The sequence below is a fragment of the Branchiostoma lanceolatum genome (assembly GCF_035083965.1).
Source record: "Branchiostoma lanceolatum isolate klBraLanc5 chromosome 18 unlocalized genomic scaffold, klBraLanc5.hap2 SUPER_18_unloc_1, whole genome shotgun sequence".
NCBI lineage: Eukaryota > Metazoa > Chordata > Leptocardii > Amphioxiformes > Branchiostomatidae > Branchiostoma > Branchiostoma lanceolatum.
In genome coordinates, this window is record NW_027100643.1 from 5,778 (window position 1) to 21,745 (window position 15,968).

General features: G+C 40.4%; 1 protein-coding gene across 5 annotated transcripts in view; it reads left to right on the forward strand.

Annotated features, from left to right (window-relative positions):
- The first annotated feature begins 2,496 nt into the window (after positions 1-2,496).
- The window catches only part of LOC136426112 (regulating synaptic membrane exocytosis protein 1-like), a 42,268-nt gene continuing 28,796 nt past the window's right edge, over positions 2,497-15,968 (forward strand). For 2 of the 5 annotated variants that reach the window (XM_066414998.1, XM_066414999.1), the window contains exons 1-11: positions 2,497-2,566; positions 3,854-4,007; positions 5,528-5,626; positions 6,530-6,712; positions 8,594-8,710; positions 9,431-9,630; positions 10,224-10,347; positions 11,125-11,222; positions 11,983-12,149; positions 13,936-13,959; positions 14,599-14,622. In XM_066414998.1, the coding sequence (XP_066271095.1) occupies positions 2,501-2,566; positions 3,854-4,007; positions 5,528-5,626; positions 6,530-6,712; positions 8,594-8,710; positions 9,431-9,630; positions 10,224-10,347; positions 11,125-11,222; positions 11,983-12,149; positions 13,936-13,959; positions 14,599-14,622 (1,256 nt within the window). In that variant the 5' untranslated portion in view covers positions 2,497-2,500. The remainder of the gene's footprint in view (positions 2,567-3,853; positions 4,008-5,527; positions 5,627-6,529; positions 6,713-8,593; positions 8,711-9,430; positions 9,631-10,223; positions 10,348-11,124; positions 11,223-11,982; positions 12,150-13,935; positions 13,960-14,598; positions 14,623-15,968) is intronic. The other 3 variants (XM_066415001.1, XM_066415000.1, XM_066415002.1) reach the window with 3 other exon arrangements.

Below are 15,968 nucleotides of genomic sequence, written 5' to 3' on the forward strand. Positions count from 1 at the left end.
AAAGGCATGATTACAATTTCCTGTTTATACCAAAGTGATAAAATGCTTGAAAAATGAGTTAAAATCTCAGGCGGCATGAAAGCGATCCTAGACCTGATTACAACAACCGTTACAGCAGCAGTGTTATGTTGATACCAACATTAAAAGAGGTTGTCAATGTCAAAAAGATATCATCAAAGAGTATGTTGTTATTACATGTAAAGCTACCAAAATATGTGCTCGTATTTATGATTATGGAATGTTATTGTGATCAGATGATTTCCAGAATACAGTCACATGTTCCACTTGCCTACGGTGAAAATCTTTAAGATATGATTTTACAATCTTATTTGTCCCGTTTTCAGACCAAAATACTGTAGTGGTGAAAATGTAAAAAAAACATGACCTCTAGTACACTTATAAAGAAGTAATGACTGAAAAGTGCAGAGTACTATTTGACGGTCACCTTGCAAAAATCGAGCAACAACTCTATACATACAGAATAGGGGCTTTGAAGAGAAATCTTAGATCAATAGAAAATCTAGCCTAAGAACATCGTCCTTTTCATGTGAAATGTTTCGAGGCTTACTGTTATCATCAAATACTCCACTGAGTTGAACTAAATAAATGATTTATTGCCTTTGATTACAAGGACTTTTACAAAAAGCTGCCTCAGGGTTTCTTGTAAATAGATGTACACGTTTTGTGCCTTGGTCACATGTACTGGCCATGTGATCTACACATTAGCAGTCATGTGACGATCTTAATACGTACCTTCGGGGCAGATTGATATACTCAGTGTAGGTGTACTGGGCTTTGTTGTGTGGAATTTATGTGGACTCAGTGATAGCTTTGAAATCCATTGGACTCATACATGTATTAAATGTTTTCTGGATAGGAAATCTTAGCGTAGGTCTGTTAATTACTGAAGTTCATGAAAATAAGTGTCAGAACCAACGTCAATGTTGCTTACCAGCAGCTTAATATATAGCGGATGTTATTTGCGAAGATTTAATTTGCACGACATCATGTAATATGTACAAATCTGTTTTCTTCTGGCAATCAGTCCAAATGAGGAGATATTAGATAAAGTGTCATGCTTTGTCCTCAGTCTGAGGTTAACTGCTTTGCCTCATTATATTGTCAGTATATTACATGTACAACCAATTCTGTGTTATTTTCTAAAAACTCTAGCTGGTATATTATCAACCTTTGTCAATTATTCATGATAGATTTTTGCAAGTAAGCTTTATAAAAAGCTGTGATACTGCAGATAGTCACTAGGTGGCATCAGTGTGAGAACACAACATTATCGTCAGTCATTGTGGTTTCAGAAAAATACATTCAATGTTGTAAAAAATATCATTGCACAATATAATGAAAAAGAGGTCTGTTTCACAGTTCAGCAATTGTAAGACTTTTGTGGGTGCAAAGACTCTAGACAACAGTGTGCAGGCTGATATGATTATGAAAATGTTCATATCTGACTGTTGTCTATTTGGTTACACCCCTATGTTCCAACATCCCTATGTTCCAAAGCTCCTATGTTCTGACATACCCTAACCCTAACGTAGGGGTGTCAGAACATAGGGGTGTTGGAACATTGGGGTGTTGGAACATATGGGTGACGGAACATAAGGCTTTCCCCATCTATAGTAATTTGGCATATGATTATGTCCACAGTTGCGATATCATTACATTTGATCAACTAACTGTCTAAAGGTGACATGTAGTCATAAATAGGTCCTCCTTGAATCTGTTGTGTAACGTTCATTTGTACTTAAATGAATAGTTTTAATACAAGCTTCTCCGTGCCTGTTACCGAATGGCAAATGTTGTATCCAATACAAGTGAATACAATGACGTCACGCTGACTCAATGGTAGGGAAAAAGGCAAAAGATTAGTTGTAGCTTCTTTAATTCTGTACATTTTAATCTGTTATCTGATCTGCTAACCTCCTTTTGTATAATACCCCAGAGGTAAACAAAAACAGCTTTCGCTCGCACGCAATTGTACTTCATAAAAGCTAATGAAAATTGACCTCCGTTGTTAAGGTACAAATATATTGGCCTTGCAATACTGTTACTGATAGATATCCAATATGGGACTGTACTAAATGATCTATTCAATAATAACATCTGACGTGTTCAACAATAACCGTTTTAGTAATATTTGATGGATTGGTTGAACCGTGTTTGTATTGATTTTGCCATATATAGAAAGTCCATAGCAGCAATATTGAATTGACTATTAAGCCTTCGGAATGGTACTCATCTAGCATTGGTTAAATTAGCTGAGTTGTATTCACGTTGATGAAAAGGCCGATGCATATTATGTCCCATTTGGAACAGACCATTGCATTTTTAGAAGCATTTAAGGTTTGTAAAAACCGTAACAGGTTGTTATTCGGAAACTCGTCTTCATTATCGGTGTCTTAGAAATGTGTTGATCACCTGGGGTGACCCCTGTAGAAGGGGCAGATGGGATACGGTCATGTGACCGGGCCCTGGCGGAAGTCCAATGTTATGGCGTCTGGTGGGGAAGCTGTTTACGAGTCAACTATTTAGTAGTCAAATGTACGGACAGGTAGGGACTAGTTTATGTACATTCCACCGGTGGAAGAGAGAGGGAAGAAAAGAAGGAAGGAGAGGAAGGTGGAAGGAAAAGGAAGGATGTTAGAACAGCTGGTGACCTCTTGGCTGGATGTCTGGGACAGTTAATGGAATTGGGGAGGGTCAGGAAACCGGGGGTAATGATTTTGGTTGATTGGATGGCGATATAGATGGATAGTATGTGGCCCATATGTGCAAGTATAGGGAAGAGGGTTGTGAGCAAAGATGGGCTGTCATTTAAGGCTGCCTGTGTCATGAAATTTTAGAAAGGTTAGCTGTGTGTTGGGTTCTGGGGTGTATAGTCTAATCATTGACTGAGTGTATGGTTTTGAGCATTATGAAGGCCACTTGGTGGGGAGGGGGGTAGTGTGCAGACCTAATGTGCAAGCTTACAGAAGAGGGTTGTGAGCAAAAATGGGCCGTCATTTAAAGCTGCTTAGTCATGAGATTCTAGAAAGGTTATATGTATGTTGGTCTCTAGGGTTCATGGGCTGTATGATTGTAAACAATATGAAGGCCAGTTGGTGGGGAGGGGGGCACATGACTTGTATGGACAAGTCTGGTGATGGTGGGTTACACTTGGGTTTGAGTGCTTTGTGAAACTATATAATAGCACAATTTATGTGTCCCAATAACAAATGAATAAGATAGGTATACACTGTAAAGTGGTGGGAAATTTGCCTCTCACTCACTCCATCGGGCTCACTCGGAATCTTCCCATGACTATAGTGGTCTTCATAATTCTCTGTCATCCATCGCTGTACCTATTGTTGTTTTTTGAACATGTAAAATATTTCCATAAAGGTTTGTAGATTTCATTTTTTCCAAACCTGATTCTCACCTTCGGTGAATTGTTTATAGGTGCTGTTGTGTGAAGGAAAGGTTTGCTCGTCAAATACTTGTACATGAACTTATCATTCCTTGCTCCGGCTTCAAACTCAAGACTTGCATGAGACGTTCCATGCATTGCATTTTCTCAACCTCATTGCAACTTTTGTGTGTTTCTTGGTGGTATTGGACTCGGAGACTGCCCCATTAGACAATGAAAAACACTTGTACTCATCATACATTATTTCAAGAAGATGAAAAATATCATAGCATTTTTTAAAACCTCATGACCTCATTATAACCTTGTGTGAATTGTTTTAGGTGCTGTTGGACCTTGAGACTGCTCTGTTGTACAATGAACAACACTTGTTCTTATCAATCTTGTTCCTTCCTGTGTTAAAACCTGATTCTAACCTTGTGTGAACTGTTCTAGGTGCTGTTGGACCTGGAGACTGCACCACTGGACGATGAACAACACTGGTACGTGCTGGACCAGCGAAAGAATGCCCTGCCCCCACCCAGCCCCACCCGGAGGAAGAACACCACCCCCGGGCGCCATGGCAGCGTCCTCGACTTCTTGGATGAAGGTGAGGTTTTGTCTCAGCATGAAAGTTCAGCTGAGTTGGTGAATTCTATAATTGTTATGTCGAGTTGGTCACTTGTACAAGTTTGACTCTACTATCCAGTAGACTTGAAATACAGCTCAAGCCTGATTCTCAACAAGACAAACCCTCATCATGAAAATTAACTATACTCCAACTCAAAGAATTTGACTTAAAGGAATTGTTGAACGAGTGCTTGGGTCATGATCAGATAGCTGAAGAAGACTGAATGATTTGGTCAAAAATTCCTATGATTCAAATTCTTTGAGTTTGAGTATAGTTTGATTTCTATTATGTCTTGTTGAAAATGAGGCTTGAAGTTCAACTGTAATTCAAAGTGTACTGGATGGTACAGTACAACCTGTTCTAGTGACCACCTCTACATAACCACCACCTGGCTATTGATATACTATCAAACCTTTGCTAGTGAGCACCTCTATATAAGGAACACCTAGCCATTCAAACCTGTCCTGGTGATCACCTCTGCATAAGGACCACCTGGCCATTGTTATACAGTCAAACTGACATAGTGAGCACCTCTACATAAGACCCACCTGGCCATTGATATTCAGTCAAACCTGCACTAGTGAACACCTCTACATAAGGACCACCTGGCCATCAATATACAGTCAAACCTGCAGTAGTGAACACCTCTACATAAGGACCACCTGGCCATCGATATACAGTCAAACCTGCAGTAGTGAACACCTCTACATAAGGACCACCTGGCCATTGATATACAGTCAAACCTGCACTAGTGATGACCACCTCTGCATATTGATAAGGACTACCTGACCATTGATACACAGTCAAACATACACTAGTGACCACCTCTACATAAGGACCACCTGGCCATTGGTATACAGTCAAACATGCACTAATGACCACCTCTAAATAAGAACCACCTGGTCATTGATACACAGTCAAACCTGTACTAGTGAGCACCTCTACATAAGGACCACCTGGACATTGATATACAAAACCTATACTAGCAACCACCTCTGCATAAGGACCATCAGGCCATTGTGGCTACTTTTTGGTGGTCCCTTAGATAATTTTTCCCGTTGTCCTAAGTGACCATTGCCATATTATAAGCGGTCGTCACTATAGACAGGTTTGACTGTAATTTAAGTTAAAGAGCCTGCATTTGTTGGTTTGAAGTACTAGAAGTGGTTTATTTTTAATCATAGAAGCACATTTTTAGGCTTGGTAGTGGGTCTGTACTCTTATATTAACCATGGTACATTCGGGTGACTGTGCCATTGTATTCTCAAACTTCTCCACCACAAACCCTTCCATTCCATTTCATTTCACTTCATACAACACCATCATGTCTTGTGACTAAGTCACCATCATGTCTTGTTACTAAGTCACCATCATCACCATCATGTCTTGTGACTAAGTCACCATCATCACCATCATGTCTTGTGACTAAGTCACCATCATCACCATCATGTCTTGTGATTGAGTCTTAAGTATTATATCATCATCATCATCATTTCCAGAAGCCAGAGAAGAATTCCTCCACCCCCCATCCCCACGGAAAATGCCCAGTGAGAGTGATATTTCCGACCTTGACTTTGATGTCCTGTGCTTTCCACCAGGTGACCCTCCGTTCTGTCCCACTGTCGTCTCTTCTGAAGAAAAATACTCCTTGTACAAATCTAGCATTTTATTCAACTGACATTTTGGTGACCATCTGTCACCTTCCTCAGGGCAGTTCTGACTGGTTCATTATAGCTATAGGTGTCGCTGCTTACAGATGTGGTCCTGAATGTAAAATATCTAGTCATATACATAGTCCATCTAGTGTTTACAATGTGCTCCCAAACGTAAAGGAGTGTATTATATACATAAATGTTATCGAATGACAATACAATTGGGACCGCATCTGTAAGCAGTAACACCCATAGCTGCAGTGCAAAGTGAACTAGTCAGAATTGTCCTGAGTAAAGTGACAGGAAAATGTCAGTTGAATAAAGGACTTGTGTACAAACAGTCTTTTTTTTCAGTGACTTACCAACCTGATGAAACTGTTCACGGTTGTTGTCTGTTCTGTCCACTGTGTTACAGCTGCCCTGTGGTGTTGCTGATGACTTGTACTGTGTTTCTGTTGCAGGTTACTTGATGTGCAGCTTTTAGTGACATAGTTTGAATTGGTTGTTTTTAGAATAGTGGGGAAATGCTGAGAGTGTATGTATGTCAGGCTCTTCTAGAGCGGTCTTGGTAGCCAAGATATAGTTATGGATGTAGGTTACAGAACTGCATAAATACTTCACCCTAGAAGGATCAAGGAACTTTATACTGTACCTTTAAGACTTGTTTACTGAATCAGAAAGTGCAACTCTTGCAGTGGGAACTTTTCTAACTGCAATCATGTTGGCTGCTATCAGTATATTTTCTATTGGTTTCATTGTGATTTTCTTTCAGTTGTTTCCACCGGTGTGCACAAGAAAGAAAACTCCATCTCTTTACTGTTGCTAACCTTTACCCTCTGACCCTCACAGCTGAACTGGCTAATGCCGGAATGCGGAGGGATGACGTCAGCATGACCAATTCAGGCTACGGCACCATCATGGACTACGGTCGCAACCCTCACCACCACGCTCGCCGCCGGTCGCACGACATGGACATGTACGGTCCACCGGGCAACCACAGGAGAGCCCCATCCGGCACCTACAGAAACAGTGGTAAGGCAGGCTGTTCTTGGTTACGGCATGTTTTCCATTGGTTTTTGTTTTGATGTAACACAGCAATTATGTTTCCAGCACCATGGACATACATGTACTTTATCCCTAGAAAAAAAGCAATAGTCTTCAACCTTTTGCAATTTCGATGATTCAAGGGTTTATTTGGTTACCCTCATCCTACAGAGCTTCCTAAACTTTTTTCTGCATACTTCAGACATCTTCAAAAAACCTGCACCACACAAATTATACCTGCACCATGAATTCTTTATTTAGCATTTCACAGGCAGTAACAATCAGTACAGCAAAAGAAAGTCCACATACACTTGCTGCACCCGTACCTGGACTGGTGCAGCTAGACAAATCAATTAGCTCCTGCACAACTTTGATTTTGCTTGGACTAACCTACAAAAAGAGGTGGCATTTCAAGCCTCGACAGGCTAAATTCATAGTTACCTTACTGCTAGACTTGCCCATATTGCAAGGAAGCCTGTCAAATTCTATGGAAAACTTCTTCTTGCTTGTCAAAGACATGTTTTCCATTGGTTTTTGTTTTGATGTAACACAGCAATTATGTTTCCAGCACCATGGACATACATGTACTTTATCCCTAGAAAAAAGCAATAGTCTTCAACCTATTGCAATTTAGATGATTCAAGGGTTTATTTGGTATAAATCTAAGAAACCCCGAAGCCATTTTTCAGCACCAAGGACATGACTTATACCTAAGATAAACAGAATTGATTTGGTATGTTTGCTACCGAATCACAAAGTATCAAACTGGACATTTTCATCTGGGAAGTGGTAATTTTTCTCTTTCAAAAATGTTCTACCCCTTCTCTCTGATGTCAACTTTCTTTCACATCTGAGTGATCTGAGTCAGGAAAACTATCTTTTTCCACCTCCTGTCTCTTATATGTGGATCATCACTGATGACTTTGCCATATTTATGACATATTCTACATTAACTGAAACATTGCCAAAAAATGTATTTGAAAAAGATTGGGGTTTTATACGATTTTACAAGCAGTGTCTGTATTCACTTCTAAAATATTTTCTGTAGTCAAAATCAAACAAAAGATTCTTTGAGAAAAGATTGAGTATAAAGTGACCATCATCATCTTAACAACACAAAGAGTGACACAAGTACAGCAGTACTCATTAAGGAACTGAGAGAGATGCCAGGAAAACTGATTGTCTGTATAAGAGACATCTGGGGAGACTAAAAATGATCAAGAGCTCTATACTAATGTTATTTACATCTATCCACTGCAGTAGTCTGACCGATTTTCGGATAGAAATACTGCATTAAGTACATTGGAGTATGCATCTACATACCAGGAAACAAAACCTGACCATTCTTAAAGTACCAGTTTTCCTCTTTTGCAATGTGGACAAGATGTGCAGCTGGAATGTGACAAGGGTTTTTGGAGATTGTGCACCTGGATCTCTGCTAGCTTCGGTGTAACATACCAGCGTTGAAGGCATTGCGGCCGTGGCCGGTATTATTGCATCGGACAGACGGTCACACCCAAACTTTGCATATCTAGGCGCTGTCTAAAGCTGGTGAGGATGCCCCCACTGGAAAAAGGATAAGGAATTCGGAGTGCTTCACTATGATTACACTTAGATGCCAGCAACTACCCATTTCCCATATAGACCTTTTCCAACATTGGATCACCATCTTCACTAGTGCTTTGTTTGCAGTGAATGTCTGATTTGTGTTCCTGTCTTGATTTTCGCAGCTAGTTTTGTTATATTGAACAGTTGGTCACGCTCAACCTCTCCAACTAAAACAAAACCAGAAAGTGTAAGTGCTTTAATTAGTAGTACTATGTTTCTAGTGTGTGTCTGACTGGCATTCCTGTGTCTTGATTTCGGCAGTGAGCAATTTACGAGACGAGTATCCCGGCCCCCACCGCGGAGGACAACAGCGGGACGATAACCTGCCCATACCGGAGCCTCGCAGATCCCGCTCAGCCTCTCCTGTCAGTCGCACAGGTAACCATGGTTACACATATATATATATTGTTTCTATGAGCAGAAATTCTTAGACCAATTTTTGGTTACCTCTTGGTGTATCATGCAAAAATTTCAAGCAATTTCTATGTTAGCATGTTGTTTCTTCTGCAAAGACTGAAATACAAATACTAGATATGATGACAATGTGACAATGGGTTATCTTGACTTATGATAACCTAATATGCAGGATGGATCCCACAAGATTGTTGTCTATTTACACTTTATTTAGTGCCATAGTTCTTTTGAAACTCTAGACTTGTTTCCTCCTGTTTTTACAGTGAAAGCAGGTTTGGCACTTACAGGGAATAGCACGTACACATGTACGTGTAGTGTAGATGAATGAATGGCTCATTCTGAACAATCTTTATTACATCTACTATTTGAAGATTCATTTCTGTCGATCAGAGATGATAAATCTCACAATAACCAGTCAATCAATCATATGCATACATTCATATTTCCTGTTTTTTTAATCATTGATCCATTGGTCAAAAAGGGGCAGGAGATGCACAACCCTCATTGACAATCTAAAAAGGGATGCTGGACTCAGTGACATATCTACAACAGAGCTTCGGTCGCTAATGGAAGACCGGACTGAGTGGTGCAGAAGAACCCATTGTCTCCCGAGATGTCCTTGTTCAAGGTTCAAGGTTTTTTCCCCCGATAAATATAGCTTAATGCATTTCATATATTTCACAGATTACTTGTATCAACAAGAGCATCAAGCAGACATGGCTCGCCAGCGATCGCCATCCCGTGGCTCGGCACGATCACGCTCCCCGGCCCAAGACTGGAGGAGCGACGGCCGCGGGATGTCGCCGGATCGGATGATGGGCGGGACGATGGACCACCCCAGGAGGTCACGGTCACCAGGGCGACAGTCGCCCTATGCAACTGGGGTGAGGTTTCTTTTCTTCTGTCAAAATCGACACGCAATGCTTGAGACAAAGTGTAATGCTTTTTTGGTACCTTATAAAGTTATAGTGCAATTTGGCTTTGCTACAGCTCATGTTGTTCAGCCAATCCCAGGGAACAAAAAGATGAGGGAACATTTGGCCCTCATTACATAAAACAATTCAGTACTTCGCTGGTGCTGGCCTTGGTGCTGAATACTTTCTGCTACCAATGAAAATGAAAAATGTGCATCTCAACATGCATTATAATATGTAGAACGTTGTATCATATTGTAGTATGTACTGTGCAATGTATGTGGCTTGTTGCAGAACCATTTTTAAGTTGTACTTTGAATTTAAATGAATGTGTTGGAGCCATTCTAAATGCTAAATCCCCATAGAAATCTGATGGGCTCTGATATACATGTGGTATGCAAAATGTAAACAATCTCCATTTATATTGTTCAGAGATACATGTTGCCTTTAGTTCTGGGAAATTCTTTGAGACAAACAACAGATACTGAAATATGGTATGTTAGATTTGACATAGTGAGTGAGAGATATGACAACTAAAGTTTTTCCTGTTTCCATGGTTACAGCCTCGCCGTGGGTCCAAGTCCATGTCCCAGCCCACCTCCCCGACCCACGGGATGCGGGACCACTCGCCGGGGTCGACGCCCAACACGCCTCGCAAGCGCCAGCTCCCGCAGATCCCCATGAGAGGTCAGTCCTATAGACATCTATCTTTTTTTTTTTCACCCCTTTATTCACCTCCACTAATTTGTACAAACAAGAACAAAAACATAACATCATACTTAAGTTGGAACAATATGTGAAAGTAGCATTACAGAAACGATACAATATTGTATAGAAAACTAACTAACTAGACATCTATCATTACCATCTTCTGTGGTGTATCTTGTGGTTAACCTGTTGTGTCGAGTGGCATCAAATGGCCATAGGCTAGGGGACATGAGATGGAGAAGTCACGGGTTCAATTCCTGGCATCCCTGGCAATATGTTGTGTCCTTGATAAACGCAGTTAACTTTCCTCACTCCACCCTGGTGTAAAGATAGGTACCTGACTTGGATCGTGGAGGATGTGCTTCGCCTTTCCATGCCGTGCCCTTGACATGGTGGACAACAATCCCTACGGTCTCAAAAAGGCTATGGGACTACCTTTTATTGTTCAGTTGGAAACTGCTAATTATATAACTTCACATGACCTGACCTTTGCACATCCAACTCCAAGTGTTGTTCAAAGCTATGAAGTGAGAATGCCCCTATCAGACTTGCTGACAATGAGCTCTACCCTATTTGTTTATTGGTTCAGCATGTACCGTAGTTACAATGTAGCTCAACCCTACAATAGTGCAAATAAAATCAAGCAACCATTGAACAAGTCATGAAGATCGGAGAAGAAGCAAATGCCCCCATAATTGAAATGTATCTTTTTGCCATCTAAGATTTGTAGTTAAAACATAGTTTTTTTTCCTTCAGGTCCTCCTGGACCCATGGACGAGCGGACTCGACAGATGAAACTGAGGATGGACGAGTACAAACGCACCACTAATGCCGGCATGGAAAGTCCTGCCATGGTCAGTTGCTACAGCTCTTCTGACCTACTGATGTCTTTTTTTCTTCTGCAAATATACAATGTAATATCATAATTTAGTAACCTTTGTTAAAAATTGTTGACCTTCTATCCAATGCAAGTATATAAGTCACCATACATTGTCAAGTTTTGATCTGAATTTCCTTTCATTTCAATGCCACTACAGTTGCCTTTTTCAGTCTTATTACTGTGGAGACACTATGAGTTTGATTCAATGTGAGGATTATAACTTACCATACAATTTTTCATCTAAATTTTCTTTCATCTTAATGTATAATCTTCCACTTCTTTCTGACACTTAGTTTTGTGGAAATAATAAGTGGGTCAAAGTTGCCTGAAAGTTTGCATTAAAGATATGTATACGAAACAAGTATCTGCTTACAGCATTGTAAAAAGGGTTTTAGTCAATAGTATCGATTTCTGATGAAAACAGCTTTCACATATTCAAGATACTCTTGAAAAAATGTACAATGGGAACAAGCTCTGTTCTGTAACTCATCATGTGTGTATTGATGACTAGTTAGGGGTAGCCACTTGTAACTCTGTAAGAAAACTTTGAATTTTGAATTCTTGTCCCAGCAAGGAGTACTTTGGTTGGGGAGGTAAAAGGAGAGGGATGGGCTTCACCTTCCAATACCGTGCCCTAGACACAGTGGATATCAACCCACTGCCCCTACGGCCTGAAAAAGGCTATGGGACTGCCTTTACAGTACCCTTTTTGAAACTGAATGATCTTGTTTCAGCAACGTGTACGTCGGCAGAGCCCTGATGCTGCTTCAGTGGACAGTGACATAAGCGACGTGTCGGAGATGTCACGCGCCAGCACCGTCTCCAGAATCAGCACCACTAGCGCCCCGTCGGTACAGTCTGAGCGATACTTGCCTCGTAACGAGAGACACGGAAGACACAGGTAACTTTTTTAGCGCTTTTTCGAAGAAGTTACCGGTTACAAGTTGAGGTAATGTATATTCTTGTTTCTCATTCACACCAATTTGGACTGTTATTCTGGTAATGACAGAATACTAGCTGAATAAACTGTGTGTCAGACTTATATAGAAAAAAAGAAAAATTTTCGGATGGACAACAACTTCAATTGTTGAATCCAGCCATTGCTTATCTTAGAAAATGAAACCTGCGTCGGACCTAATTAAAGGATCTAAGTCTACTGAGAGGTGTTTGAGAAACAGGAATGCCATTGCTTGATCATTAGATAAGTTAGTGCATACACATTACAACAATTGATTGAATCTTTATCAACAAAGCAAACCAACAGGAATCCTGTAGTACTCCTCACTAACCCTGCTTGTTCATTGACTAAACTGCTACCTAAATACTAATACTTCGCTAATCAGTCTGCATTTCCCTTACCTTTGAATCACTATGTTGTAGTTAATCTGGAAAGTTGGCAGAGTATTGTTCATAGAACAGATTTGTTGCTTTACTTAGTTTCACAACTAACTCTGTGCCCCTGGATTTTCCAATGACAATGTAGCGTTAGAGTTTCAGATCATTGCGGTCTGCATTCTTTTTGCATGGGGCCATGTCAGGATAATTTCTCTAACAGTTTTAATCATCATAACCATAGATTATAGTATAGCAAGGTGCATGAGGTTCTGGAGTGTCATTCCCCCCACCCCCTTCATAAGCATGGCTGTTCATGTATGCATGTCTTTAGTTTTTCATCATTCTGTGCATGAGAGAACTAACCAAACGCCTTGTGATAAAAATCATCAGAGAGAGAAATCTAACACCTTACATGCCCATAAATGACTCTAACCCAATCACTATAGATGTAGTAGCAACGTTACTCTCATACAAAATCAACTGAAAATAATTTTGCGTCAAGAATGATGACAATGTATCCACTGCCCTCCCAATGCAATGCTATTCTTCAGTGTGCTAGACTAATGCATGGTGGATGTTTCGAAATGCACCACTGTGTTAGTGTGGTTTTGAAATTCCACCTTTTCTCATACGTTTATACTGACACCATGTACATGTTGTAAGCTACATGAGGCTTGTACATCATCAACTATTTTGTCATCAACTGTAATAGTAAAGGCACGCAGTAAATTCTTAATGTTGCCACTGCTCTTTCACTGTTGCGCCATTCTACCCTGTGGGCCAGACAGCACTGGCCATCCCCCTTCCAAGAACTGCTCGAACATTTTTTTACGAACCAGGCTCCGTACAACATCCAGCTTACCCGTTTAGAGTGCGCCTGCCCAAATGATTTTTTCAGCAAGATAAAAAAAAGCAAATGTGATCTCGACCCAGTTTAACTCACTGAAGAGCTATTCTTCCAGTGATCATGGCAGAGGAGATAGACGCTATGTACAGTAGTTGCAGGTTCATTGTACAGGGAAATTCCCCTAGCTCTTTTTGACAAGTACAATGAACAGTGGACCATGGCTTTATGTCCCCTTCTAGGGGCTCTGACCCTTTCGGGTTTCAAACTCCCAACCTCTTGGTTACAAGGCAGGGTTGCTAACCACTGGACTATGCATGCTACTGCATGGGGATCTGGATGTTTGGCGAGATGGCTGGATGTTGGGCTGGAAGTTGGGGTGTAAAAAGAAAAAAACAATCATGTCTGGCCCCCAGGGTTTTGCTATTCTTGGTGTTGCTTCACTGTCTGTGCATCAATGTTGTCATTTCTGCTTCTCCCCTGCTTCCCTTCCATGGTGCGTCTTCAGAAGGCATGACTACAGAAGTCAAAGGTATTTAACATGTTAAAGGTCTCAGTCTTGTAGAGTAGCAGTGTGTGAATGTACAATCACCAACATGTACTGATGATGTAGTTTACTGTGGTGAAGATTTATCATAGATTCTTGCCCAATCTGCCATGATGTGTAGGCCTTACATCATGACAAGTGTAAACTCACATCTGACCTCACCTTTTACAGTTGCATCTAAAAGTGCCAATGGGATGGCTTTAGGGCCCCCTCTGGCTTTGCTTACACAAGTGTTGATTAAACCTAACTTTGGACCCTTCAAATAGGCTGTGCCTGATTGATATGGGTAGCTCAGCTGGTAAAACCCTAGCCCAGCAAGCCAGGAACATGTATGTGCAATTACGTGTGTAGATCTAAATTCAATCTGTAAGTATGTTGACTGCTCTTAAAGATAGTTTGGATAAATACTAAGACTAGATATTTCTTACTGTTATATTATCATATAATCAGTGTGAGGCCATTTCCATACTACACCTTACATTGTGTAAAGAATGGTTGGGGGGATGGATCAACTCAAATGTTCTGTCTTACTGCTGCTTATGTCTGTATTCATCTTCTTCATCATTCTATCATTCTCTCTCTCACTCTTTGCTGAACTTCATCCCTCGCTCTCCCTTCTCGCAGTGTGGAGAACACACCCATGCACAGGTACATGTACTTTCACTTCACTTCATTTTATCCTGTCACCCTCCAAACTTAGTAGTTTCACTCTTTCCCTTTGTCATTGCCCAATCTACTTCTGAATCTACGATGTAGTTTCTAGTGTTAGTTAGAATATGACTCACATGACAGAACATTGCACTTCTTTTCATTTTATCCTCTCACCCACCAAACATAGCAATTTCACTCTTTCCCTTTGTCAACATTGCCTATTCTACTTCATTATGATGTAGTTTCTAGTGTTAGTAGTCTAGAATAAAGAATTGCAGACTGTCACATGACAAAACACTAATTCTGTAACTAAATTTGGTGAGACTTGGATAGATTGGATACTGCTAAGACTTACATCTATATCCACCACTAAACAGGGAAAATCATGACCCTTTTAAAGAAGTACACTGTCCCTATAACAGCAGAATCCATGTCTTAGTTGAGGTCTCCAATAAATACATCAGGATTAGAACCTGGCCTGACCATCTGGTCCTGAGATGAGATAACTGACCACTAAGTCTCAAATATCTACATCTACAAATACTCCAAAATGTACCAGCAAATAAACTAGAGCCACGTGCATTATTTCAAAGCTACTTCTTTTCTCCCAACCCTCAAACCACCTTCCAGACCCATGTGGGAAAATAACTCACACCCTGGCAGGTACTTTTTCTTTCACAGTCATACATAAAAATGCTTCAACTTCATTAAACTAAGAGTTTGTACATCACATCTTCATTCTGTGCTACTTGAAAAAATACTACTTAACATATTCTGAACCTCTTGTTGCTGTCATTTATTCACCACTTCATCCTTCAATCATTGACTTTCTCATTGTGGCCATGTTGTGTCTTTCTCATTATGGTCTCTCCTAGTGTGGAGGGTACACCCACCCACAGGTATACAATATCTGCACAAGTCATACTTTCACCTTCACTTCTCCACTTTCACTCTCTGCATGTACTTTCCCTCTATATCAAACTTTCTCTATTCAGATTTACATTTCCTCCGCCTTCTTGAAAAGACTTTTTCAAATTGTGCATTTATTCAGGATCCCCCATGCATAAATTATTGCTGTCAATTTTATATTAGGTACAAAAATAAGATGAATCATTGGCCACTTCTTTTTTTCTGCTCTATCCTATCCATCTGTTAGGTCAATGTGGGATAATACCAGCTCATATACTGCCAGGTACCCGTTTTTGCTCTATAATGTCAGACATAAATATCCAAGTCAGCTTTTGGTCATTTTACTTCTTCTTCAATCCAATCATTCATTCAATCATTCATTCATTCTACCATCATCATGATAATCGCTCAATGACATGATTTTTTTCAGTGTT